Genomic DNA, 27,913 nt, shown 5'->3' on the forward strand with positions numbered 1-27,913 from the left:
TGGGATTTTACCTGCCAAGAAAATTGTCTCAATTTGCAAAGAGATAAAAATCAAGCCTGGATTGCAAGGTTTTCAGGGATTGCTGTCAGCTGGGTTCCATAACCTGCACTGCAAGGTAACATTTAGTGGGTACCTAAGGCAAGGTTTGGTACCTGATTTGGTCAGGCCAGATAGAGCCAACGGCCTGACCCTCAGCCCTGGCTCTGCATGGGTCCTCCAGGGAAGAGAGGGGCAGGAGCAGACCCCACAGACAGGGACAGGGGCTGTGCTTTTCACTTTGCACCCTGAACACCTGGGTTTGGGATAAAAACCAAAATTCTGATGGTCCTGTGCTTTAACAGGGAGAAGACTACGAGGAAAAGCATTCTACAATGTCAATGGCAAGGTGTACTGTGAAGAAGACTTCCTAGTAAGTAAGATTTCAGGCATTTTTTCTTATTCTTTCTAAAGCAAATTGTTCTTTTATGTTTGCTTTGAGAGACAGGTGATGATGTGGGGCCTCCTGGCAGTGGTGGAATGGGGAAGCATCTGCCACTGCCTCCTTGGTTTGAGGTGGTGGCTGTAAAACCAAGAACAGAACTGTCCATCAGAAAGTGCAAATTGTGAGGATAAACGCTCTCTCCCTGCTCACAGAGCTTCTGTAAATGCTTTACTTTAATAGACACTCAGGCAGGAAAGGGAAAATGAAGCCTGTTGCTGAGCTGTGTTGTTGCAAAAATAAAATATTCATGCAATTAAGGGTGAGAATTGTGCAGCGCACCACAAATGATTTGAGAAGTGCAGAGCATTTAGAATTAAGATGAAGAGGATGGCATGGCTGGGAATTGCAATTAGAGAGCAATGATATGTTTTAGCTTAGAAGATGAATTGGACAATCAGTATGTTGAATTTATGCCACCTTATTTATTGAAATGCCATTAATTTGGAAGCTTGGATCTTCCAGAACAACTTTCCATTTCTAATGAATATATAATCATGCTATTCAAAGTATATCCCACAACAAAATTGTTACAGGCAGTTCAAAGTGCACAAATGCATTTCTCATCAATGCAATGTATAAAAATCATGGAAATTCCTAAAATATAAATTATATTTGCTTTCATGTGTTACACCTTTACTGTGAGCTGGAACCTGTTGGAAAAGAAATTTTTCTGTTGTGCAAAAAATAAGTATCTTGTTATAATTGAAACTTGTTTTGCTTGCATTCTGGAGAGGAAATTCTTTTTTCTTCCTTGCTTTTTTCAGCTCTTTCTTTACTGTGTTTCTGCAGAAGCACAGGGAGGGGGAGAGGAGATGGAGTGTGAGAGGGAGGGGCTCAAACCTTTGAGATTTTTCATTTGAACTGTGTTGGAATGTAATTTCCCTATGATCAAAACCTTTCATCCAGACTTAATGGCATGATTGTTGTTATTAGCTTGTAATTTCAGCCTAAACACAAGAATTTGAAATCTAAAAATCTTAATCTTTTGGAGAACATTCAGTTTTCATGGGGTGGGGGGAAACTCTTTAGTTCAGGCATGTTCTGTAGTGGGTTTCTGAAGGAAGATATTTGCAGAGATTTTCCCAGGAAAACTGCGATTAAAGACGTGATAGGAATAAACTTTCTGCAAGTTAGGGAAATGTTGGGACACTGAAGGCATAAAAGCCCAGGTGTGTTTTAGCAGATCCCAGTAGCAGAGGGATGGGGGAGAAGCAGATGAAGGGACACTGTGTAATTCAGCAAAGAAACCAAATTCTGATGTGATCCCTGCTTGTGGTAATCCTGCTGCTGCTCAGGAAGTAGCTGCATCTTCTCTCAGCTCCCCTGAACAAATGTCATTGCAAGAATCCCAGGAATTGTGTGGTATCACTAATGAAATCAAACAACCTTGCCTGTTTTAGAGTTCTGTGAACAGGGAAAGCACAAAGCATTCTCAAAATTGAAAGGAAATAGGCTGCAAAATAGCCATTAAAGAGGAAATTATTTTAACTACTTCATCTTCCCAGGTCTTCCTCTTGAACACTGGGAAACCCAGTCCTGGCTAAGAAGAGGCATTTTCAGTCCAAAGATAAAATGAAATGCCTTTTCTGTAGAAGTGAGAATTTCAGTCTCTACCATTACTCAGTTCTTTAGCACAGCTCCCTTTGGTGCAGCAGGATTCCCTGCTGCCCCCATGGTAGTGGAATGTTGGAGAAGTTAGGGCAGGGGGATAAGAAAAAGATTATTCCAGTTTGGGAATGTAAGCAGATCCAGTCTAACTGCATTAGAATTGTATTGCTGCTAAGAAAATGCAGCCTGCCATGGTGTCCTGCCACTTTCTTGGCTTTTGTTTGTCTGGGCATTGATCAGGAGAGTCAGAGGCTGCTCTGGGCCTGGGAGTGGGGTCACAGCTCTGTCACCTGCAGCCCCACAGCCTGGGACAGCTTATTTCAAACATGGCCAGGGCTGGAGAGCAGAGCAGCCTCAGCAGCCGTGGGCAGGAGGGGCAGTGCTGTCCTTTGGGGCACTGTGACAGCCAGGGGAGCACAGGAGGGACAGTGCTGTCCCTCAGGGCACTGTGACAGCCAGGGGAGCACAGGGGGGCAGTGCTGTCCTTTAGGGCACTGTGACAGCCAGGGGAGCACAGGGGGGCAGTGCTGTCCCTGAGGGCACTGTGACAGCCAGGGGAGCACAGGGGGTGCAATGCTGTCCCTGAGGGCACTGTGACAGCCAGGGGAGCACGGGCTCTGTGTGCCTTGTCATCCTTCCAGGGATCCCCAGACTGAGAGCTCGATGTTCCCTTGTTCCTCACAGTGCCACCAAGGCAGCAGGGGCTGGATGAGCCCCTCTTGTGCCTCCCAGCAAGAAGGGAACTCCTGTTCTGTCAGTGGGGCATAGAGCTGGTGGCACCTGGAGCCTCCCTGGTGCCTGGAGCAGAGGCTGTCCCCTTGCCAGGGAGGGCTGTCACTCCTGCACAGCTCTGTCACCACTGCTGCCTCTGCTGATCCCATTCATGGGCTGCAGCTGCTTCTTCCCTGTCACCCCTGCAGCCACACTGGGAGTGTCCACAGTGATTTTGGGGCTGCATGTCAGCAGCACCTGCACAGTGATGGGCAGAAAAGCTGAAATGGTTCCTGAAGGGAACAAATGCAGAAAATTTTAGTGAAGGATGGATATTATTTATGGGTTTCTTCCTATTGTAGCTGCTAGAAATATTGAACATCCTATAGATGTCAGTATTTTATTTGTCCTGCAGTACCACATTTTGCTGTGCCAGACCAGCTCCATCTGGAACAGTCTCCAGAGCTGCAGTCAGGGGCTCAGATAGGATACCTGGTTCTTTAACTACCTCTCACTGCTCACAAATCAGCTCTCCCACTCAGTCAGAGGTGGCATGTGGAATTCACTGCAGTGTCACCTGTGGTCCCTGAAGCCAAGACCTTGAAAAAACCCATTCTCTGATCCTTTCAGATGTTTGGCTCTTGGAAGAGTCCTCTTTGGCTGAAGTGTCCCCCTCGAGGTCCAGCCAGCTCTGGGTCCAGCTGCTCCCGGGGTCTCCTCTCTTCTCCCTTCTCTCTTCTCCCTTCTCCCTTCTCCCTTCTCCCTTCTCCCTTCTCCCTTCTCCCTTCTCCCTTCTCCCTTCTCCCTTCTCTCTTCTCTCTTCTCCCTTCCCTCTCCTCTCCTCTAAGGCCCTGTGCAGGTGGCATTTGAGCAGAGCACATTTGCACATTTGTCACCTTAAGCACAGTGAGCCCCTGAGAGCTTTGGCTGCCCAGTGCTTCCAAACCATCAGTGAGGAGCTGCTGGCATCAGCCTTTCCAAATGTGCCCCTCTCTTGGAGAAGGGCTTTTGGTTTGTGGGCACAGCCAGGGGTGAGCTGGTGCTGGTGTTACAGATGGATAATGAGCTGATTGGCTCTGGCAATTAAGGGATAACTATTGTGTGAATATTAAGAGAAGTTTTTGTGATGTACAGTTATGTTATTGTAGTTTAGATGTCCTCTGCTCTCCCCATGGTTCCCTTTCCCCCTGTATTGTTGCCATCACACACTGGGCTGTCCAGCACAGGTACAAAGAAGCTGCACAGGTGTGCCTGGCATGGGGCAGGTGGGAATGGAAAAGCTTGGGGGTGCTCAGGGGGTGGGCATGGCTCAGGGGGTGAGCATGACATCTGACCCCCAATCCAGTTACAAAACAGTTTCCACTGATAAATGGCACAGAAGAACTGTCTGACAGACTTTGGGAGGGGCCAGGGTTGGCTGATGCAGCCCCAGGGGTATAAAACACTGAGCATCCATCTTAAAGATGAACCTGCCACGTGGTATCCATGAGGGCAGTTCCCAGCGCTGCAGCTTTTTCCTTGTGTACTCCTTTGTTGTATTTTTGTCAAGGTTTAATAAACCTTTTCAAATTTTCTAAGTGAGCAGTTGTCTCACACTGGAGCTCCTGGGGAGGCTGCCCCAGCACAGCCCACACTGCCCCTGCCAGGGCCACCAGGCACATCCTCCTGGCAAAGAGTTTTCCCATGTTTGCTCTCACTGAGGGCACACTCTCCACACCAGCTGGTTTATTTTGCTCTGTTCTTGCAGGGAAGAAGTGTCAGAAGTTTCTTCCCCACTTGTGCAGTTGTAAGTGGGCAGGGGATGCCATGGTGGGGCTGGGAATGGATGGATGGTTGGGAATGGATGGATGGTTGGGAATGGATGGATGGATGGATGGATGGATGGATGGATGGATGGATGGATGGATGGGAATGGATGGTTGAGAATGGATGGATGTCTGGGAATGGATGGATGGATGGATGGATGGATGGATGGATGGATGGATGGATGGATGGATGGGAATGGATGGATGGGAATGGATGGATGGGAATGGATGGGAATGGATGGTTGAGAATGGATGGATGTGAATGGATGATTGGGAGTGGATGGATGGGGATGGATGGATGGATGGATGGATGGATGGATGGATGGATGGATGGATGGATGGATGGATGGGAATCCCCTGCACCTGGAGGACCTGGGATACCTCTGCCCCCCAGGGTCATTTTTGTCAGCCTCCTGCTGCCAGCCCTGATTAGCTGCACATTCTGTCAGTGCTTAAAGCCTTAGTGGCTAATTGAATGAGGTGAATTAATCAGATTTAAAAAAATAAATACACGGATAATTCTACGGATAATTCTACTTCTGCCCAAGAGATTGGCTGATCTGTGCCATTTCCAGGAGGACACTGCATGTGTGAGGAGCAAAAAGAGCAAAAACAACCCCCACACTTCACATTGCTTTGCTTTAGCCCTAAGGCAGGTCCTGTTACTCCTTTAAATGCCCCCTTAAAGTAACAAGTCCAGCAAGACCCAAGTGTTGCCCCAGCCCTGTTAGGAGCTGTTATTTCATGAAAGGAAATAAAACAAATGACAGTTTAATCCTTTCCTGAAAGCTCTTTGGACACAGATGGCTAACTAGCCATAACAGAGACACTGTTCCTGGTGAAGTGAACAAAAAATAAATGCCTTACTGTATAATAAATAATCCCAGTCAGATGTTCATGTTTCATTCTGTTGATAAATTGCTGCATAATCAGGGGTGAAGGAAAAATAATTTTAATTTGTCTTTCCTTTTCTATGCTTAAATATCACGTAAAGATTTTTTTTTTAAATACTGTTTTTCTTGGCAAAAAACACTTTAAAAATGTCACCAAAGGAGCCGGAATCTTAGATCTACTATCTATCTCTTTGCTTTTTTTCCTCTTTTTGATAGGCTTTCCCTTCTTCTCTTGAGGTAATGAACATTACTGAGTGGGGGTCCAGTAGAGGTTAAGAAATGAGAGAATTTCCCTCGAGGGAGGAGATGAGAGGGAAAATGAACCTCGTGACAGATGTTAGTTACATTGCTTAATGCACTACTGGAAGAGGCTCAGATGCTCTGGAAATAACCTATTACAGACACCACAGGCTGCAGTGCTCTGCTCTAAGGTCATCCCAAACTTCCCCTTGTAAGATTTTTCTCTTTCACTGTCTTAAAACTTTGCCAAATTTAATCATTTAGGCTGAACTTCTTCATGCTAGGTTTTTGCCTCTGGCTCCCTTTGCTGTCATTAGTTGTTGAAAGTTTCATCTAGAGCTGTTCATCCATTTCAGTGAGCAAGACTGGAGGAACTTTGCCCATAACTCCTCACAGAGAAAGGCTCTAAAAGCTTCATTTTGCACATGGAAGCCATAAAGAGACTCAGTGCACTGCAGACCTGCAGGAGCCTTTGGGTGTGCTCTCCCTGCCCTCCCCAGCAGGGCAAGCATTCCGGAGCCCCTGGCAGCCCTGCAGACTCTCTCCAGCCTTCCTTCTGCTCTCCATCCACTCTGGTGGGGCTCTGGATCCCTTTCTCCCCTACCCAGGCCTGGTCCCCAGCCAGGACACTTCTCTTTGTGGTCTCTGCAGTGCAGGAGTTGGCTACAGAGGGCACAGAGGGCCTGGTCTGACATCCACAACTGTAAATGTCACAGCGAGATCAGAAATGAGGAGGTTGTCAGGGTGTGCAGGAGCAGGAGGCAGCTGGAAAATGGAAATAAATGCTCAGCCTTTTCTGGGAAGGGACAGGATCTCAGGAGGCAGCTGGGAAATGGAAATGCTCAGCCTTTCATGGGGAAGGGACACAGGAGCCAGGTGGGAAATGGAAATGCTCAGCCTTTCCTGGGAAGGGACAGGATCTCACTCAGAAGGCAGGTGGGGAATAGAAATGCTGGGAAATGGAACTGCTCAGCCTTTCCTGAAGAGGGGACAGGATCTCAGGAGGCAGCTGGAAAATGGAAATGCTCAGCCTTTCCTGAAGAAGGGACAGGATCTCACCCAGGAGAGCTGGGAAATGGAAATGCTCAGCCTTTCCTGGGAAGGGACAGGATCTCACCCAGGAGAACTGGGAAATGGAAATGCTCAGCCTTTCCTGAAGAAGGGACAGGATCCACTGAGGGATGGGAGCTCATCAGAGCAGGGTTTGCACCTTCATCTCCTGAAGCACCAAACACAGCAAGCCCCTTACCCCAGCCAGGGCCCCTGGGCATGGCTGCAATGGAAATATTAATACTAATGAGGCTTTTCTTCTCAGTTTGTGCACATGCTGTTTTCCAGGGCTGGCAGTGTGGGAAATGGCCTGTCCCACTTGCTGGGGCTCTCAGAAGATAGTTTTTATTTAGTGTAATGGAAGCTGGTGTCAGCTGGAGTCAGAGGTTTGATTTTCCATCTCAGTGGCTATAAATGTTTGGAAGTCCCCCTTGGGAGGGAGCCCTGGGACTGGTGTATTAGTCACAGAGCCCATTTCTGCTAAGTGAGACTCTTGGAAAAAAACCGACTCAGTTGAAAAGGTGAATGATTGAAGCTGCAGCTTGTGTCCATTTCCTATCTGATGGGAATCACAGAGACCATGGAGCTGTAGATAACTGAGAGGATGTTGTATTGAGGACAGACAGACAGAGAACAGACAGATAGGGGAGTTTACTGATATGTTTAAAGAATGATGGAATCAAAGCTTAGAAAGGGATTTGCTGCAATATTCCTGAGGTTCAGAAGCATAAGGAAGTCTGTGAGTGTCTTCAAGGTGCTGGTTGCTCTAGGCTGGGACAGAAGGTTCCACAGTCAGCGTTGGTGTCACTGAAAGCAAAGGCAGACATTTATAGCCTGTTCCTGATTGGGGCATGAGGGAGTGCAGTCCTGTTGCTGCCTGTGTGTGTCTTGCTCCAGCCCCTCCCTACCAAAAACATTTTAATAATTTTCTCCCTTCATTTCCCCTAAGTTTGTAATATGCCAGTGGTTCTGGATGTATTTTATAAACGAGTTTGACAGTAATGATGATTAATTGGGGTATTCTGAATTGAAACATTGGGTCAAACCTACAGATGGGCTTAAAATTCAAGTTTCATAGTGTAAGCATATTGGTCAAATATTGGTCTGCCTCTGCACTGTGGACTTGGATGTGAATCAGCATGAAGAGTGTGTAGAGCTGACAGTTTGGGTTTGCCTCTTATTGCAACACAACTCCAGAGTGCTGTATCCTGGATCAAGAAGTTTCAAGTCCATTGAAGCTGGTGGCAGAAGTCCCATTGTCTGCAGGGGACACCTGGGTTTTCTCCTGGGGATTCTCCCCAAAGTTTCAAAGCTGGAGCCCATAAACAAAGAGGGAAGCTGAGGGTGCAGCCTGAGAGCATCACATGCAAGATTCACCACAGGGCCCACTGGGCAGCCCTGGGGCCACAGGAGGAACCAGCTGGAGTCCTGAGACATCTCAGGTTTATTAAAGAGCAATTCCCAGGTGGTACCCAGGCCCAGGTGATAACACAGAGAAACATAATGCAGTGAAAGTTCAGAGTGGGAGTAAGGTCTGTGCTCAGCCTTTACTGAATGGGCTGCAGGCTGTTAAAGGAGTTGGAGGAATCACTCTCTGGGCCACGGCACAGGAGACAAGGACAGGCAGACAGGCTTTTTGCTGAGATGTGTCACTACTCACTACCTTTTGTAACTCTCCCATTAGTGTTCCATTTGCTGGTGGAATGTTGGAGGAGCTGTTACCAACTCCAGCTGGTTTCATGCCAGACAATCACTCCACTATTTCCCCTTGAGAGGGTGATCCAAATAGTCAGACTATCCATTTTTCCTAATATTCCATTGAAAAGTAAATTACAATAACTGAAGCACACTTAAAAGAACTAGAACACCCTTTCTAATGATGTCTTAACTCCTGCCAAACACTTGTAAGCAGACAGCATTATTTTTTTTTTTCTATGGGAGGGTTAGAAAAAGACCCATGTGAAAAAGTGACATGTTTCCAGTTTGGTAATAAACGTTGCTATTAGCTGCTGTTTTGTTCTGAATTGAGATCTCTCAACAACTGTTTTGAATAAAATGCAGATAATTTTTGTTCCAGGAAGGTAGGTTCTTGTGTAAACAGTTTTTTCAGTGTATGCAGTAGATGGTAGCGGGGACAGTAAACAACCTGCAGCAGAGTTACAGCCCTGTGCAATGTGAAGTGCTTTACAGTGTGAATCAGGTCAGTAAATGTTGGGCTCTGTAATATGATCAGAGTTAAAGCTGTTGATTCAGCCTTTTTTCTTGATCATTATCACTGTGGTGCTTCCACAGGAGTTTATTTAAGGAAGATCTAGGTAAGAAAATCATTAGTGGCTCCTAATCAATCACACAGCAAGAAGCCTTGGTGAGTGCTCAGCCAGGGTCTCTGTAGGACGTTCATGGCTGGGCTCTTCTCAGGGGCTGTGCAATGGCAGAGTTCAGGAGCAGCTGAATTCTGGCACAGCTCTGTGCCTGGCCAGACCTCTGCTGCCTCTGGGCAGAGCGTGGAGTCCCTCCTTGCCCTCTCCTTGTCCTTCAAACACAGCAAAGTGGAAAGACAGGAGCAAGAAGGCAAAGTGCTGTGTAGTGTTTCCTCACAGACTGCAAGGCAGAGTCAACACAGGGTATATAAGGGGGTTTCAGCAGGATGGAGAGTGAAGTTCTGGACTATTTTCCTGTAGTTAACCTGTCACCTGCCATGAGGCTCCTTTATCTTTGAGCCTGAGAAGGCCCCATTTTGTCCAGTTCATCTGAATCACTGCATTGGAATATGTGTGTAAAAACAACAACAAACCCCCATCTGCATGAAACCAAATTTGATATTTGCTCCCTCTCTTAATGTGATCCCATGAATTTCTTACATTGTTGTGTCTCATGTAGTAAGGGTCCCATGCAGAGAGCAAACAATGCAGCAGTGAGAAGACAGATGCTCTGCTAATGGGAAAGCAAGGAGCAGAGAGTCTGTGAGGGATTACAGGCAGCCTGGGGTGGGAATACATTATTAGCATAGCACCCAATTCAGAAATTAGTTTTCAGAATTAAATGCCTGAAGCATTTTGGCAAAACCTCCTTATCATCCCACTCAAAAGCTCTGAAAGTGTGAAAGAGAGGGATCTCAGGCCTGGGCCGGGCAGTGGGTGATGTGCAGTGCTGCAGCAGTGAATTGGAGATTTTACAGCTTCATACCATTGCCAGGGCAGCAGCTGCCACACCCACTGCAATGTAACCGCTGGCTCTGCTTGCACAAACCTTCTGCAGGTTTTGGACATCCTCATCAAAGAGGCAAAAGGGCCTGAATGAGATTCCAGGCTGTTTCCAGGAGGAAGGTTTTGTTTTGCTGAGTGTGGAACAGCAGGGAAGAGCAGCAGCCCCTCCCTGGGCACAGTCAGAGGAGGGAGGAGCAGTGCCGTGGCTTTTCAAAGACCTGACATTGCCTAAGGTAGAGAGTTTGGTCCTGAAGCCTTTTTCAGGAGCACTGTTTTCTGAATGTTTTTCTTTTGGAAATCATGATGGGAACATCAAACTTTAAAAGACCCTGGTAGACAACCAAGGTTTGCTGCAGGAGTGAGAGCAGGGAGGAGAAATTGTTTCTCATAGTCCTTGGTGGGATTATCCTGCATGCATAATTGTTCATTGTATGCTCAAAATTCATTGTTAATTTCTTTTAGATATATTGCATATTAGACAGAAGAATTATAAACCCCAAGATTATCACAGGAGGATACTAACAGGACAGAAGGGGTCTTGTTTTCCTCTTACATTGAAACAAAGATTCTTGGACAGGATCATTAGAGTTTTTTTTGGAGTTGTTTCTTTTTTTTTGTTTTGTGGGGGTTTGTTTTTTTTTTTTTTTGGTCTGTTTGATAATCAAAGTATATTGGACAGCAAACAAAAGAAAAGTTCAGCCAGCCAAGTCTTCTACTTTATTTTTACTCTGCTATTCTAACATAATTAACATAGCTCTCAATGTTTATTTAGCTTCCCAGAGTCTTATTTTATATAAGTATCGCTGAGGAGCTGAATTACAAAGTCTTCATTTGTGCATATAAAATGAGATTTTATTATCCTGGTAGAGAAGATAAGGACAAGGTAAATAAGGAAGAAAACAGTTGAGACCAGGCTTAAGAAGTCAGGAGAAATAATATGCCAGCTCTTCAACTTGCACTGTGTTTCCTTTGCATCCTGGTGTACCCAGCATTGTCCTGCTGAGTCACAGAAGGGACAGTAAAGGGTAACACTTCATTTTCAGCTTTGAATTTCAGAGCTGGTCTTTTATTAACAACTTCTCTCAGTGTTTTTATATGTGCTCAAGGAGTATCTGTAATGAATATTAGGGAGAGCTCAAAATTACACTTCCCATTTGTTGTGGATAGAGTGTCCATAGACCTCTGACTGCTCCCATCCAGACTGACATTGGTGTATTTACATCACTTCCCTGCTCCGCCAACAAAATACCTTTTTTAAAGAACCTGGCACAGAGAAAACCCATTTCTAGAGGAAGGCTAGAAGTGAGCCCCACATTGCTTAGATCCTGAATGAAACTGTGCCTGTGAATGGCACAGGAACAGGAGCCAGAGCTGAGATTTGGCTGCTCCATGAGGGTCTTGCTGTCACCTCACTGCTTCACCTCAGCCTGTGTTTCATGTCTCCAGATTGGGAATGGGGGCTGTGCTCAAAAGCTCTTTTTGCTGCTCTGCCTCTGTCCGTAATGAGAAAGGCTCTGAGTCTGTGTAGCAAACCCTCTCCTCGCTCAGTTCCCTGCTCACGAGCTCTGGCACCAGTGCTGCTCCCTCCAGCCAGGCTGGGAGCCCACCCCAGGAGGCTCCTGGTGTGCTGAGACAATAAAGGGACTCCTCTGCCTTGGCTGCAGTCTGGAGCAAGTCACAGCTCCTCTGCCTTTGCACACACAGGACTGTGAGGGTTGGTAGTAATCGAGCGCTTCAAAGACAGACATTGACAATTTTAATTAGTATTTTAAGACTTTTAAATTCTGCTTCTAAAATTCAAAGCTTAGTACAGTAGCTGTATTTGAACACTCCAAGTTAGGATCAAAGTGCAAAGAAGCAGTTCACAGTCAGCTCCAGAAATGCTGAGAAAGTCATTTATTGCTTTTAGCAGCAGTGCCCCCAGTGTGCCATCCTGTAGAAACAGTGCTGCTGGGTTCTCAGGCTGTTACTCTTTTCCAGCCCAAATAGGTTTAAAATACAAGCAGACCTGGATCCAAACCCCTGATCTCACTGACCCAGACCTTCAGTCTGCCTGGGACTGACCCTGTGACCAGGAGAGAGGAGTGTAGTGCTAAAGGACAGCTCCCTGAGCATGGGAAATGTTTTGTCACTGCTGTTGCACTTGCTGCCATTTTGCAAAGTCTTCTTAATGGGGTAATCCAGTTCTGGATGTGTTTGACTAATAACAATTCTCTTGTTAAAAACAAATCATGGTTTTAATTTAATAGGGTTACTTCTATAAAGAGTGATTTTGTGTCAGCAAAGCCTTTTTTTCTTACAAACAGTATAATTTATGACAATCTAGTTAGCAATAAATGCCATTAATCTGACCACTATGCCATTCTCTTCCTGGGGAATAATGTCCCCTCTTCATCAATAGCTGGGTGAGTGCTCCTTTGCATTCCTTATCAAATGACAGCCAGATGGGACTGGTAAATTCATTCCAGCAGGATTTTAGCATTAGCTGGATTTGTGCTGCTGTTAATCCTCTGCTGTCTGTGTCACTAGGAGCTGCCCACCTGCTTCAGCAAGCCTGGGCTTCCCAGCCCTAGGAGCAGTCCAGCCATGGGGCAGCCAGGAAACATCCCAAGCACTGAGACCTTTTTCCTGCATCAGTAAGGAAAACAAAAAAGCAAATAAAAGTAGTGTCAGCTAGGACTGCCACCTCTGTATTTGTCCCTCAGTACCCTGATCTCTTCCAGGAAAGTTTCAAAGTTTCTTAAGCCTGCACAAGCTGTGTTTCTTAGGGCACAGTGAGATTTGGGTGTGACAGCTGCTATATCATTTACTGACTTCTGGGCCCATCAAAGTGTCTGGGAGAGCTTTTCCTACAGAATCACCTGGTTGCATAGCAACAATAATTTTGTCTCCAACCTATTGATCCAACATAACATGTAATCCCCTCACTCCAATAAAAAAGAAAACATATGGCAGCTCCAGGCAGGGAAGCACAGGCTTTTGATGTGAGGGGACAGTTAATCCCCACTAAACCAGGGGGGAATGGAGCAAGACACACTCTGCTGGGCTCAGAGGATGCATTAGGTGCCTGAGCCAATTAACCTGTGTTCTGGGAGAGGAGCCTGCTTTACATTCCTCCTCCCCTTCCTCATCTTTTATGCTGTGCAGCTGAAGCACACTTGAGGTGAGCTGTGCTGGAGGAGCATCACTGCACTGCCCCAGGTGGGTGGGCACAGGCAGGATGGTGCTCACACAGCCCTCAGCTGAGATGGGCTGCACAGGCTGAGGGGAAACTACAGTTTCACAAGGCTGGAGTCCCTCAGGAAGATGTCTCTGGTTTGTAGGCTGGGGTTTGGTGGGTCACTCTGATAACCTGGATGGTTTTTCTGTGCCTCTAAACAGAGGGCTAAAAGCAGACCTTGGCATTTGAAACAGGGTCTGCTTTGGGGACAGGAGCACAAAGTTAAGGTTGGGAATGCTCAGGCAGGGAGCACAGAGCTTTGGTGCCAGGCAGGCACAGCCTCTCCCCACAGGTGCCAGCCATGGCCTGGCACCATTGTTCTGAGGAACCTCCTGCTGCCCACACTGTGCAGTGAGCCCAAACCCCTGTGGGTGCTCTGCTGGATCCTTCCCTGCCTGCAAGGCTTGGGATCCACAGGGCAGCCAAATCCTTCTTGGGCCTGGGGTCATTTTTCTAGCTTGCAAAAGCACTGAGTAAAATGAGGGTCCAAAGTCTGAGGTGGCTGATTTGAGCAGGATTTGGGAGGTGAGTTCTCTGTTATTTAAAACAACCACCAGAAGAGTCAATTCAAGCTAATTTCTGCACAGCAAACACAAACTTTCCATAAAGACTTTTAAAAATCAAACTTAAAGTAATACTGTTACATGGGGAATCTCAGTGGAAATATTGCAGTGGATCAGAAGGCCAGACTGGTCTCTGAACTTGCTGCAAGAGCCAAGTGAAGGCTTCTGAGTCACTGTCTCCCAAACCTGTGTCACACATAGCACAGCCTTCACCTAAAATGTATTTCTATGGCTAGAGGAGTGGCTACTAATGATCCTTTCTTTTGTGTCATTTTAACAGTATTCAGGTTTTCAGCAAACAGCAGACAAGTGCTTTGTTTGTGGACACCTCATAATGGAAATGGTAAGAGACCTAAACTCCTAATGACAGGTAACTTGGGAGATGCACTGTGAGACATCTGCTTTTCCCTACCCAGGCTGGTACTGTGTCTTCACTGCTGTAAAAATAGGTTTTGAAACTGAGGCAGTAAATAAAAATGCCTTCATGCTCCATTACTACTATTAGGGGCAGAAAGTTGGGCTTCTTTGCTACCTAAGAACATGGAAGGCTATTACTCTGCCATTTGTGAGTCAAAATAAAATAGAATTTTAATAATAAAGGGGGAAGTACAGCAGAGCTTTGTATGAGAATATGGTGAAAGAACGTGGTGGGTGTGCTCTGTAAGACAGTAGATAACCAGAGCTCAGTCATGTGGGTGGAATCTGGGATAGAGCAGAGAGGGACATTATCAATAGTGCTGAGATTTGTCACCTGCTCTGTGACTTACTTTGTTTACCCTCTGTTGCTTGCTCCACATAATTTAAAATGCATTATTGCCATTGGGATTTTTAGGGAGCCAGCAGTCAGAGTTACTTTTGTAATAAAAATAAAATTAAAGAGCTTTGGGTTGGCCAGATCCTACTGGCAACCTTTCAGGGGGTGCAAGTAAGAAGAGTTATGTGTGATCTTCCTAAGCAGAAATTCCCAAACCAAATGAAGTGGTTTGCACAACAAAGAAGGGCAGATCCTGCAGTGTATCTGTTTTCCTCTTGCTTTAAAGTGTGCATGAAGCTCAGTGTGCCTAAGAGGAGTAGCTGGTGTGCTGCACACACAGAGGTTCAGTCAGAGCTGGAACAGGGACTTCACTAATGAGGATTCTGGCTCACATTCTGGCACCACTGGTTGGACAAGGATATTGTTCGTTTTAGCCCAGGAGCAAATCTCTGGAGCTGTGTCATGCTGGGAGGGGGAGGGGAATCCTGACGTGCTTGCTTTGAGCTGGCCCTTAATTGCAGAATCCAGGCAAGAGTCCATAACATCTCACTGGTGGAACTCAGTAGCTGCAAGCTTGGCAGGTGCTTGTCTGCCTCTCTCCCATCAGCAAGTGTGCTCTGACAAAAGGAAACAGCTCTGGGAGCTCCAGGAATTCAGCCCTCCTGTTTGGGGAATTCCAGCGTGCTCCTGCCCGGGAGCACAGCCCGGCCCTGCCGAGTGCTGGCCTGGGGCAGAGCTGGGGCAGGGCTGGGGCTCTGCAGGGCTGGTGAGGAGCTGCCCTGTGCTCAGGGCTGTGGCTGCACAGCTCTGCCAGGCTGGCACTGCCCTGTGCTCCTGCAGCAGCACCAACCCCAGCACAGGGACCAGCTGCCTCTGCCTCAGAGTGGCCTTCCCAGTCAGAGGCTGATACCACTGAATCACAGGGCTTCATCAAAAAGGGAAATAAAGGTTAAATTAAATTGGCCTTTTTTTTCTGCACTTCTTTCCTCTTGATTTGATCTTTATTCATAGAATCACCTATAGCGCCATAGGAGCTTGGTCTGTGTAGATTTTTCACCTCGAACTTCCCAGCAGCTCCAAGCTGAGCACTGTGCTAGCAGCTGAAATTTTGAAATTACATTCCATACATTTTGGGTGTAAGAAGTAATTACTTCTTACACCCAAAATGTATGGAATTGGTTTTATAATCTGTTGAGAGCTGCCTGAAAGTGACAGCTGTGTCTCACTCTTCCCAGGGGCTTGTTCATGGGCTTGCAGTGTCCTCCTCAATGTCCCAGTGCCACACTGAGTGTCACATATGAGGACATCAGGAGTGGGGGATCTGTTCTGTAGTAGTGCAGCCAAGGTTGAATCAGACCTTTCCCTGAAACCTTTAAAATGCAGTAGGGAAGGTCAGCATGGGGAAAGCCTGGGCAGTGCATGGATCAGTATCCAAACACATGGATAGTGGTGGAATTTTATCAGAAACCAATGGGCCCCTATGACTGAGTGGTAACCAGTCAGTAACTCTGGGAGATTAGGATCCCTAGTTAATAAAGAGGCACCTCTTTATTTGCTTGTTTTGTTATTTAACTTTTTGAGTAATGACCAGTTTGGATTCTGTCTGTTAAGTTTTGTAAGGTAACTCTGTATCCCAGTACCTTGTATTTGGGATTTCCCCAGAGATGGTCTGTGAAGCCATTTTTAATTTCCATTGGCAGTACTGGCCCTGCAGAGCTAATGCTGATGGGCTTGGCCTGATTTGCAGCCCTTGCTCTTCCTTGGGAGCACACTGAAACCCACTAAAATAAGGAAGTTGATTGTTTTAAGAGGCCCCTTGCTGACAGATCTGCAGAGTGGTAATTTCATCCTGAAGTGCTTTTCTCACTGTCATTATTAAGAATGAGAGAGACACAGCAGTTTATGGGGAGACAATATCTCGTGCAATCATGCATCCACTTATTTTGTTGTTTGCCTCACAAGATCTTACAGGCCCTTGGCAAGTCCTACCATCCTGGCTGCTTCCGCTGTGTGGTGTGTAACGAGTGCTTGGATGGAGTCCCCTTCACTGTAGACGTGGAAAACAATATTTACTGTGTCAAAGACTACCACACGTGAGTACACAGATCCACTCAGCAAAGTTACAATAGTTAAATCATTGATGTAGTTATAAGCCTTGTGATAAATAAAAACATCACTCCTGTTTGCTCAGATGTCCCTCACTGCTTCTTTCATGTGTTGCAATTGTAAAGTACTGCAAGGTTTGTTAAGCAGCACCTTCTGGGCCCAGTATGGCACACAGTGGCCAGGTGAGGCTGAAAATCAAATTGTGTCAGAGGATGGGCTTCTTGGGGCTGTTCCTCTGCTTCCTTCAGGACTGCCAACACTAATTCCACCAGGCACTTCTGCAAGTGTTGGTAGGCTCTGCTGGCTGTTTCAGGAGCAGAGGCTCTGGCAGAGCTTCACTCAGTGTAAGTTTTGTTAACTGACACAGAGGACATGTAATAAACAGTTACTGCTAGAACAAACTGAGCCTTACCTGACAAAAGGCAGAGGTTTAAGAGATTGCTTTTGGACTCTTTCCAGATTCCACTCAAAGGCAATGGGATCCTGCTCTTAGCTGCAGTTAGCCAATAACTCAGTTATGCAGCAGGAGTAAATCACCCTGAATTCAGCCCTGTTGGTGCCAATCTGTTAAAAGGACACAGTCAATGTTGGCCCACTGACTGTCATAAAATGCAGCTGAGGACCATAAGCCCATTTTGTATTTAGCTGGGAGATTCTGGCCACAATCAGCCCCTCTCTTGTTTAGGACACATGGTTGTGTCTTTCTGATGTCAGAGTCCTTAAGTCAGGAGCTGCTTTGTAGTCAAGCATCAAGGCTCTGGAAGAATTGGAATGGTTTTATAAATAAAGGAAGGAAAGAAAAATGGCATATACAGGAAGAGGGGTGGATTCACTGTGCCTCAAGGTCGGGAAGACCTAAACAATAAAGTTGGGATAGATCAGCCTTTCCCAAATCTCCTTTTCATTGAATATCAAACAATTAGAGGAGTTTCAAATCCTGTGGATCTCCATTTTACTAAAAACAAGGCATGATTACAATGGCTCTCTTACTTCTGCTTTTTTAAGATGTTTTATATGTGATTGGAACTCTTTCTTCTTGCACCCTAGGGTTTTTGCACCAAAATGTGCTTCCTGTAACCAGCCAATCCTCCCAGCACAGGTAGGTGTTAACATGCACTGACTCCTGGGATAACAGCTGCTGGTATATGGGCACTTTCTAAAAACACACTAAAGGCTTCTCCTTCCTCTCCAGAATCTGTACCATGTTAAATACTAAATTAAACTCAGTTCAGCAGTAAAGTCACTCCCAAACATTCCCAGAGGTTGTAATAGTCACACTACTCCTACAGCATAGTACTTTTTATCTTTAGGGTGCTTTCTAGGTCTTCATTAATCTGTTAGAAACCTCATTTAATTGAAAACACTGACTGGGCTCCAAGAACAACTCAGGGAGTGAAGCCCTTGAAAAGGCATCTGATGGTTGCTGGCCCTGGGAGAAGGCCACACAGGCTGCAGTCCTGAGGTGGCAGTGGAATGGAAGTTCTTAAAGGGGTTGAAAAGGCAACAACAAAAACAGAACCAGGTGAAAGCTGCCTGCAAGCTCAGCCTGTGCTGACAGTGTTATGGACACAATAGCCCAGAGTGGGGCTCCCTGGTGCTCTGGTGGGTGCAGGACCCTCTGAGCTGAGGTCACTGATCAGTTCATTTGTAAGCAAGGGCCTCAGCATCTCCCTGCTTTTCCTCTGTCATGTTTACAGCACCAGAGCTTCCCTCCTGTGAGCTGCTGTGCCCCAATGGAGCCTGATGCTACAGCCTCTCACATGCCCACCTCCATCACTCTGCACATTACTCTCATTTGTCATTAGTGTTTCTGTTAATTGGCCAAGCAACCAAACACCAAAAAAACCCATAAAGGCTGAACCAGAACTGCTGTCTGGTGGGTTGTGAGGAGAAAACCTCTGTGTAAATGTCACTGAATTTGGGTCTTAAGAAAGAATTCTTTTTTCTTTTCAATAAAGAAAGGAAAAGAAAGAAAAGGCAGTGATAGTGCTGACTCACCTGATGACTACAGGACACACTCCATATTCCTTCCCTGGGAGATTTCCTGGGTTAGTTCAAGTCTGGCAGTGCAGGTGCTGACTTGCCCACAGCTTCTCTCAGACAGTCCACATCATATCTGGTGCTCTAACCACACCTGGAACTGGAAACAGCACAAGGCAACCAATTAATGAGCTCTGTCTTCAGAGTGGATCAGGAAAAGAGTCTGTGAGGTTACAGAAGGGTATGGGCTGCTCTGCAGGCCTGGGGCTCAGCCAGGATTGCACAACTCTGCTGAGGTTTGGCCTGTGCAGGTAATGACCTGCCAGACTGGTATGTCAGTCCCTGTGGGAACACACAGTGACATGTGCATGTGCAAAAGGGCTGTGCAGCAGATGGATGGAGAGGAACACGTCCTGAAAATCAGAGCAGGATGTATAGAAGGGAAAGTTACCCAATGAGCAGGTTTTTGACTGGTGATGTGTTCAGATCCTGGGCACCCTTGGCAATTACTTGATATCAAGACTGATTTGTTCCTTGAGCGTGAGGCTTTGGCTACACTTCCCAAATGACCTGTGCAGTTTAGATGTGCCAGACACCCAGACTGCTGCTGCACAGCTGAGGAGTGCCCAGGGCCAAGACCTTCAGTGGTCACAGAGCTCTGCTGCTTGGGGCACAGGGGATGCCCCCAGGGACACAGCTCCCCAAATGAGCTGGGCACTGCGTGGGGACTGAAAAACACTTCTGAGACACCACTGTCACTGTGTCCTGAGACACCACTGGCACTGTGTCCTGAGACACCACTGTCACCTTCTCTGTGCTCCCCAGGGCTCCGAGGAGACCATCCGGGTGGTGTCCATGGACAAGGACTATCACGTGGAGTGCTACCACTGTGAGGTGAGTGTGGGGCCCGGCCTGCCCGGCCTGCGGCACAGCCTGCTCTGGGGGGGACCTGCTCTGTCCTGAGGGGCCCTGCTCTGTCCTGTGGCCCTGCTCTGTCCTGGGGACCTGCTCTGTCCTGAGGGCCCTGCTCTGTCCTGGGGACCTGCTCTGCCCTTGGGGACCTGCTCTGTCCTGGGGACCTGCTCTGTCCTGAGGGGACCTGCTCTGTCCTGGGGACCTGCTCTGCCTTGGTGGGACCTGCTCTGTCCTGAGGGACCTGCTCTGCCCTTGGGGACCTGCTCTGCCTTGGTGGGACTTGCTCTGTCCTGGGGCCCTGCTCTGTCCTGAGGTCCCTTCTCTGTCCTGAGGGCCCTGCTCTGCCCTGAGGGGACCTGCTCTGCCCTGAGGGCCCTGCTCTGCCCTGAGGGACCTGCTCTGCCTTGGTGGGACCTGCTCAGCCCTGAGGGGACCTGCTCTGCCCTGAGGGCCCTGCTCTGCCCTGAGGGACCTGCTCTGTCCTGAGGGACCTGCTCTGCCTTGGTGGGACCTGCTCTGTCCTGAGGGCCCTGCTCTGCCCTGGGGACCTGCTCTGCCCTGAGGTCCCTGCTCTGCCCTGAGGGCCCTGCTCTGTCCTGAGGGCCCTGCTCTGTCCTGAGGGACCTGCTCTGTCTTGGTGGGACCTGCTCTGTCCTGAGGGCCCTGCTCTGTCCTGGGGACCTGCTCTGTCCTGAGGGACCTGCTCTGCCTTGGTGGGACCTGCTTTGTCCTGAGGGCCCTGCTCTGCCCTGGGGACCTGCTCTGCCCTGAGGTCCCTGCTCTGCCCTGAGGGCCTTGCTCTGTCTTGGTGGGACCTGCTCTGTCCTGGAGACCTGCTCTGTCCTGAGGGACCTGCTCTGCCCTTGAGGGACCTGCTCTGCCCTGGGGACCTGCTCTGCCCTGAGGGCCCTGCTCTGCTCTGAGGGACCTGCTCTGCCCTGGGGACCTGCTCTGTCCTGAGGGCCCTGCTCTGCCCTGAGGGCCCTGCTCTGTCCTGAGGGACCTGCTCTGTCTTGGTGGGACCTGCTCTGTCCTGAGGGACCTGCTCTGTCCTGAGGGACCTGCTCTTCCCTTGAAGGACCTGCTCTGCCCTGGGGACCTGCTCTGCCCTGAGGGCCCTGCTCTGCCCTGGGGACCTGCTCTGTCCTGAGGGCCCTGCTCTGCCCTGAGGGCCCTGCTCTGTCCTGAGGGACCTGCTCTGTCTTGGTGGGACCTGCTCTGTCCTTGGGGACCTGCTCTGCCTTGGTGGGACCTGCTCTGCCTTGGTGGGACCTGCTCTGCCCTGGGGACCTGCTCTGTCCTGAGGGACCTGCTCTGCCCTGGGGACCTGCTCTGTCCTGAGAGCCCTGCTCTGTCCTGAGGGACCTGCTCTGTCCTGAGGGACCTGCTCTGTCTTGGTGGGACCTGCTCTGTCCTGAGGGCCCTGCTCTGTCCTGAGGGACCTGCTCTGTCTTGGTGGGACCTGCTCTGTCCTGAGGGACCTGCTCTGTCCTGAGGGACCTGCTCTGTCTTGGTGGGACCTGCTCTGTCCTGAGGGATCTGCTCTGCCTTGGTGGGCCCTGCTCTCCTCTGGGGACCTGCTCTGCCTTGGTGGGACCTGCTCTGCCCCTGGGCTGCCCTCCCTGGCTCTTGCCCCCCTGGGCAGGCAGGGCTCTGCCCCACAGCTCCTGAGGAAGACAGACAGGTGGATGCTGCCTGGGCTGGAAGGGGTGCTGCCATCACCAGTACCAAATTAGTTTTGGAGGGTTTTTTCGCCAATATATGAGCTTCAAGGCTGGGCTTGGTTTGTTGGGTTGAATTTTCTCAATGATTCTGGATGGGGAGTGAGCAAAGAGTAGGTGCCAGTTGTCTTTTTCCTCATCTGTACAGTCTGTAGGGCTCTGATCTGAGGAGATTTGAATTTACATTGGCTGTGCAGAGAAGGATTCTCACTGGAAGGCCTTTCTAGGGGATCTGCTTTCTCCATGCTGAATGAACATTGATTCTTTACTAGGAAATGGACTAGGACACCACTGACTTTCTGTCACTTTTTTGGGAGTAGTTTCTTATTGTGCAGAACATTTAAACATTCATTGCCACAGATCAAGTTGTGGAATTAGTGCTCTTGCTTCAGAGAGGAGACATGAGTTCATCCTTATCCCACAGCCAGGAGCATGAGAAGGGAAACTAACTCACTAAGTTGGGATCAGCCAAAAACTTCCTTTTTGCTGTAGGTTTGGCACTCTGACACAGCACAAAAATATCCACACAGATCTTCCCTGTTAGCACCAGGGGCAGAAATACAGCAGCGCTGCCTTCAGGCACTGTTGCTTGAAGGTTTTACAAAGAATCTTCTGACTGAGAAAGAAAATAATAAAATTCAGGGCATCTTGAAATGTTATGTACCTAAATGTAAGGAAGGCCCCATCCACTCAGCTATCCCCTTCCAACAGACACCTGATACTCCATCCATTTCCATTAATTTTTCAAGAGCAATTGGCACAGGAAATCACAGTGTTTTGGAGAGCTGAACTTCCCTCCTCCTTCCCCAGCTATTGCTTTGTGCAGGCTTCACCTAAGATGACAGCTCCCTCCCCTGCTCTCAGGCTATTGACTTCATGCTGCAATGTCCCACTGGGGGTTTATTTTCCCTTCTGTTTCATTATTCATTTCCCCATTCTCCTCCCCATTTGAGGCAAATCAAGCTGCCTCCACATCTGCCCAGAAAGGCAGAGTGCATTAATGTACAGCAATCAGGAGTTAGCAGTGGGTTAGTGCCTGATGCTCTCAAATGAGGCTCTCTGCACACTGCTGTCCCCAGATGCTGCTGGAAAAGTGAGTGCAGGATTTTGAGGTACACCAGGTAGGGATGTGAAGATTTTAGCAAGGCTCCATGACTCAGGTAGCCACTTCTCACCTGCTGCTGGTGTCACCCTCAGCTGGTGCCACACAGTCAGTGGTCGGGTTGGAAATTTGCAGCTTTTCTGTGTCATCTCTTTCACATGCAACCACTTGACTTCTGTGGAGGAGTTCAAGCCCTTTTGCACATCACTGGAGCCCCATTCTGGAACTGGGACCCACTGACAAGGCAGGCTTTCTCCTTCCAGAAAGGGAATTCTTTTGGGGAGGGAAGAAGATACGAACACTTGGCACATCTGTAGGGCATCTGAAATTGGTAAATTCTAATTTTAAATCTTGTATGAATTGCTATAAAATCATTATATAATATGTAGCAACACAGAAAATTACCTTGGCAGATACTTAGATTAAGACCTCTCTAAACTAACACTCCAGTTTTGAAGCTTACTTTAAAACCCATTTTCAGTCTTACTTCAGTATTTTAAAATTTGAGGATTTAAACTTGAGCTGTAAAAGCTGAAAAATTATACTCTGTGTTCAGTTAAAATCTTTGCATTTGTTTTCAGTACTAAAACCACCTATACACCCAGTTTGTTCTGTTTGGCTTTTTATTTCTTTCTATTAAGTGCATTTCTATTAATACTCAGAATCTCTGGTTTCTCAGAGCTGATCACAGTAATAATTTCTAAGTATTTAACACACTTGTAACATTAAACCTGAGTACCAAACTTCAGTGGTTTCCAAATGCCCTCAGAATTACAGTGATGTAAATCAGGGTGATCTCTGTTGCAGTGTACATAGGAGTCAGCAGGATCACTGTTAGCTGCTTCTCTGTTTGTCTCTGTCTGTAGTTTTGTGTCAGTCCCAGAGGTACCAGCATTTCCACTAAAGATGGACCACTGGCCTTGAAGTCTTTAAGTTCTTTTCATTCCAAATTAGAGAAAGTGTAGACCTGCTCCAGCAGTAAGCTGTGTCACCTGTCCCCCTTTTGCCCTCCCCTCTCATTTCCTGTTTATTCTCCCCCCATCTGCCTTGCTGCAGAATCAGCTCCCCCCTGTCCAAGCCTCTTCCAGGTTGTGTGTGGCAGGGTCAGCCCCTGGGCTGCTTTTAAGCTTTTGGTTTGCATCACCATTTATTGGACAGAGTGGTGAGCAGAAGGCTGGGCACAGCCTGTGCTGTTGGATCCCAGTGATGTCAATGGTCAGGGTGCAGACCCCCAGAGCTGTGGGGGCTGCTGGCCTGGGGCTGTGACAGGGCAGCAGGGTTGGGAGGGGCCTGCCTGAGGCACTCACTGATCTGGGATGTCTCTCTTCCTTCCAGGACTGTGGCTTGCAGCTCAATGATGAGGAAGGCCATCGTTGTTACCCCCTCGAGGGCCACTTGCTCTGCCACAGCTGTCACATCAGGCGCCTTAATATCAAACTGCCATCACATCCACCTCCCAGCTACCCCATGCATGTCACAGAACTCTGAGAGACAATTCCAGCATCAAAGAGCCGTTGGAAAGAAGACAAAAATCTAAAGATTACTTTCATGTTCCTTTAAAGATGAGGTTCCAGTAATAACCATCTTAACCAGCTATTTATTTTTTGAATCAGAGGTGAGGGGTCCTTTTCTGATCTTGTACATATGCATTCTTTTATCTAAACATTTTCACTGAGACACCGTCTACTTGAACAAATAATTCACCACTAAACTGTAACTGTAAATGGCAGCATTTCTAAAAACAATGGTACAAAGGGCTGTTCTGCACTCCCTGCTCTCTTCCTTCAGTGGAGATTACACCCAAGTAACGAGTGTAGAATTACTTTCCAAAAGTTAGCACCTTATCATATTGCAGCAAGCATGATAAGATAAATGCTAGCATTTTAGCTAGTTCTGTTGAATTCTGGTCTTAGAGAATACTTAGATTCCAGAAGTAGGGAATAGGCAGCAAGCAGGTGTTTTAGCCAGGGCAGTTTTCAGCAAGATTAAAGCAAGGTGTTCTGTGAAATGTCAGGCTAGCTCTCCATCCTACAGGGTCCCACAGTCATCCAAAGATTAATTATTTGGCTTCTTCAAGAAATGTGGCAAGCCTCTGATGAAAACCCCACAGTACAGAGGATTGTATCCAAAAATTGGCACATGCAGGGTCAGCAGTTGCAGCCCTCTGTAATTGCTGGCTGTGTAGCCATGGCTTCAAAATGCATTCCTATCAACTGGACCATTTGGCACTTACTAAAGAATTCATCTTTCAAACCTGTTTTTTGTTCAGTAGGGTTCTGTGCAAAGGTACACTTGTCTTTATACTGCTTGTTTTATCCACGACTTCATTTGTTACCAACTGCTTCATGATTGTATGTTGAGACATTATTAAAGAGAGGCACAGTGGTTTGGTATTACCTTTTCAGCTTTGTGTTCTTTTCAAGATTACTTTCAAACTGATTATGGTGATTGTCTTCATTGGAAAGCAAAGTGCAGTATGGCAGGAGTAGTAATTTAGAGTCAGACCACGAAACATCAGTGTTTACAACAAGTGTTAGCTGTACATAGACTGTACACACTTTCATGTTTTGCATAAGCTCTTACAGTACCCTCAGACCTCTGGGGAGAAATATGTGTCTTCCATATAGGAAGTTAGATGATTCTTTTTTTATGGTTTGTTTTTACCATGTGCTGATGTTTTACATGCAAATCACACATCTGTATGTCAAAAAAATCCCTTGCATTCTCACGAGAATTGACCCAGCCTTCCTGAAGCTGCAAATTACCATTGCTGTCTTTAACTGTATTCAAAGTTACAATAAAATAAAATTCTTCAGCCCCAGAGGAAATAGAAATACCAGAGTGGATTCTTGGCATGTGTAAATTGGGCCATTTCCATGCCAGTTCCAGCACTGGAGAACCCGCCGGAGCCATTCGGAAACGATGCCGTGTTCAATCCAGCATGCAGGCTGATGGAATGACTTATTTGGCAACACCACTGCAGTTCAGTTTCTTATGCTCCATTGACTTTTTGAAAGCCATTTGTGGTGCTCTTGAAAAGCACAAAGAGCATCCAATGGCCACTAATTCCTAAGTGGAATAATTAACTCCCTTAACAGAACTTTTTGATAGTGTGGAATTTCCTTATGAGGAAAGGTGGGGGGAAGGGGAACAGGAAAAATTCCTGAGAACTATTTTTTCTGTTAGTAAGGAACAAAAAGGATGATTTCTGAACTTCTGCCAGACTTCCATTGGCCTAGATTGACCTGTCCTACTGAAGGCTCCCGGGAAAAGTAATTTTGTAGTTAATATGTATCAGTTTATAATTAACATATTTAACATGAATGCCAGGGTTTGAAGTAACTACAGTGCAGTCAGTGCCCCATTTCTGCACTGTGGCCCAAGAGGCCTGGCCTGCAGATGCAGCCAAGGGTGCACCTGCACTTCTGCATTTGCAGACACTCCCTCTGTGTCCACAGGCAGCAGCACAGCCTTGGGAGGAAGTGGAATTACACGTGCCAGCAAATGCTGGAGAAAGGGGGAAAAATGTCTTAAACTGGATTGTATGATGAGATAATTCCTGCAGGTTGCTACAAACATGGAAGGTGCCAGAGCTTCAGGATAAACTTTTAGCATCAGCTGCAATGGAATGCATTTTCCACTGCAGGAGGGTGCTGTGGACCACATTTTGCTTTGAGGAATTTTCACTTGCATGTCTTTACATGCAGTCTTCACCCAGATTAAGAAATCATTAAAATACATTAAAATTAGGTTGGGGTATGTTCCTGGGAACAAATAACAGTCACTTGCTGAGCTGGAAAAATGCTTTTCTCTATCAATAGAGGAGCAAAACCTTCACACTGACAGTGGACAAGGCTGGAGGTGACTTACCCTGGCATTCAGCCCAGTCCCCTGCCAGCACCTTCCTGAACACTTTGCTTCCATCAGGGCATCAGTGGAAGTTTCCAACATATTTTCTAAGGGCCAGCACACTTTCAAACATGTACATACCAGACCATTTCTTCATGTTTCTTTCAAAACAATCATCCTGTAGAACAGAATAATATTTAATTTCATTTGACATGCTGATTTTTCAGTCTCTTGTAGTTCTGTGCAGTTCTGATCTGTTAAGTGTCACCATGGTAAAAATTCTGAAAGGTAATATGTCAATATAGAATAAGCAATTTGTTTAAAACTAGAAAGCAGCAGCTGTTGTTCTAGTATTTTCTATAGACAGATGCATTCCATTACTGTATTACAAAGTGCAGCTTTGCTTTTCCAGCATTTACTATAAAAACTGGGGCTTGAGTGAGATTTGCCAGGTTTGGTTGGGTGTTTTCTTTCAAATCAAAGAGAAAAATAAAATCAAGCCTAAAATAATGATGTGCTGTACTCTTTAGTGCTAGTGACAGTTTCTGCACATTTTACCTCCTGCCTGGGGAATAATGTAAATAAGAACTCTCCTTTTAATGATTTTCTTACGGAATATTCTTACATTAAATCAGTTCAACACAGATGAAAACTTCCTAAGTTCATTTTACAGTGCAATTGTTCTTGAGAAGCTATTACTGTGCTTTCAGAATATTTCCATAAAGTTCAAGTTCATAACAACCTGCTCTCATTTGCATCAGGGCTGCCCCTCCCACTGGGAGGTGCAGGGTCCCTCCCAGCCGGGGGCGAGTTCCAAAGAAAGGACCAAAATCATCCTTTGAAAACAAAAGAATGCACTCAGAGAATCGAGCTTACAGAGAGGGTTTGTTGGGGTTTCTTTCCTTTTCCTTTTCCTTGTGTGCACGTGTGTGTATATATTTTGTAAGGTGGAGCTTCAAAAGGAAAACATGGTTAGAGGAACTCTTTAAGACCAGAAATTCCAGAGTAGTAAAGTAAACCAAAGCTCTAAAGGAAACAAAAGCTGCTTTCTTGTGTTTCAAGAAAAGTTTAAAAGTTTGTGATTCATCCTGTAACTAATGCCATAACTAGAGTATATAATTTGACTTAAATTAAGTTTTCATTTGAGAAATATTTTCATTTTCTTTAAAAGAATATAGTTTTCTTCCAAGAACTTGGACCAACGTTGATTTTTATTTTGTAGGAAATATATGAATTCCCAGTTTGTATATCATGTAACTAGTTTACATGCTGAAAATATACATTAGTTAACTATTTTTGTATATATATATCCTTGTAAAACCTTTCAATGTGCTTCTGTCTTTTAGTCTTTAGAATTACTTGTGGTTTTGTGTTTCAGTGTTTGATTCCCTTGATTGTTGAAGAGAAAATTGGGAAATGTAGATTTATTTATCTAAAGAAGAAGCTACTTGCTATCATCTTAAGTTATTTAATATTAAAGTCAGAAGTTTCATTTAACCTTAGATGCTATAATCTGCTTTTTTCAATAAAGACATTTTGTAGTTATCTCTGCTTTTGTAGTCTGTTGCATGTAGGTATTTTATTTTTATTTAATCTAGGTAGGCATTAGAACAATTTTTAGGAACCCTTGTATGCCTACAGAAATGCCTAACTGATATTAATTGATTGCAGCTGCATTCATGAAAGATTTTGGTGCTCTAGTGCAAGTG

The 27,913-nt window shown here is 46.5% G+C and overlaps 1 protein-coding gene and 1 long non-coding RNA gene across 5 annotated transcripts in view; one reads left to right on the top strand and one right to left on the bottom strand.

The window, feature by feature from the left end:
* The window catches only part of WTIP (WT1 interacting protein), an 87,248-nt gene extending 59,504 nt beyond the window's left edge, over positions 1-27,744 (top strand). The window contains exons 3-8 of one of the 2 annotated variants that reach the window (XM_005492529.4): positions 342-409; positions 14,058-14,120; positions 16,494-16,624; positions 17,685-17,736; positions 19,443-19,511; positions 23,691-27,744. In XM_005492529.4, coding sequence (XP_005492586.2) covers positions 342-409; positions 14,058-14,120; positions 16,494-16,624; positions 17,685-17,736; positions 19,443-19,511; positions 23,691-23,843 — 536 coding nt within the window. In that variant the 3' untranslated portion in view covers positions 23,844-27,744. The remainder of the gene's footprint in view (positions 1-341; positions 410-14,057; positions 14,121-16,493; positions 16,625-17,684; positions 17,737-19,442; positions 19,512-23,690) is intronic. The other variant, XM_026796710.2, reaches the window with a different exon arrangement.
* Positions 1-27,913, bottom strand: part of LOC141730799 (uncharacterized) — a 55,220-nt gene that overhangs the window by 3,020 nt on the left and 24,287 nt on the right. Inside the window, exons 1-3 of one of the 3 annotated variants that reach the window (XR_012582457.1) lie at positions 22,429-22,817; positions 18,636-18,777; positions 10,703-12,622 (exon numbers count right to left, since the gene is read on the bottom strand). This is a non-coding gene — a long non-coding RNA (uncharacterized LOC141730799). Of the gene's footprint in view, positions 1-10,702; positions 12,623-18,635; positions 18,778-22,428; positions 22,818-27,913 lie in introns of those variants that run through there. The other 2 variants (XR_012582456.1, XR_012582458.1) reach the window with 2 other exon arrangements.

This window comes from Zonotrichia albicollis, chromosome 13, assembly GCF_047830755.1.
Source record: "Zonotrichia albicollis isolate bZonAlb1 chromosome 13, bZonAlb1.hap1, whole genome shotgun sequence".
NCBI lineage: Eukaryota > Metazoa > Chordata > Aves > Passeriformes > Passerellidae > Zonotrichia > Zonotrichia albicollis.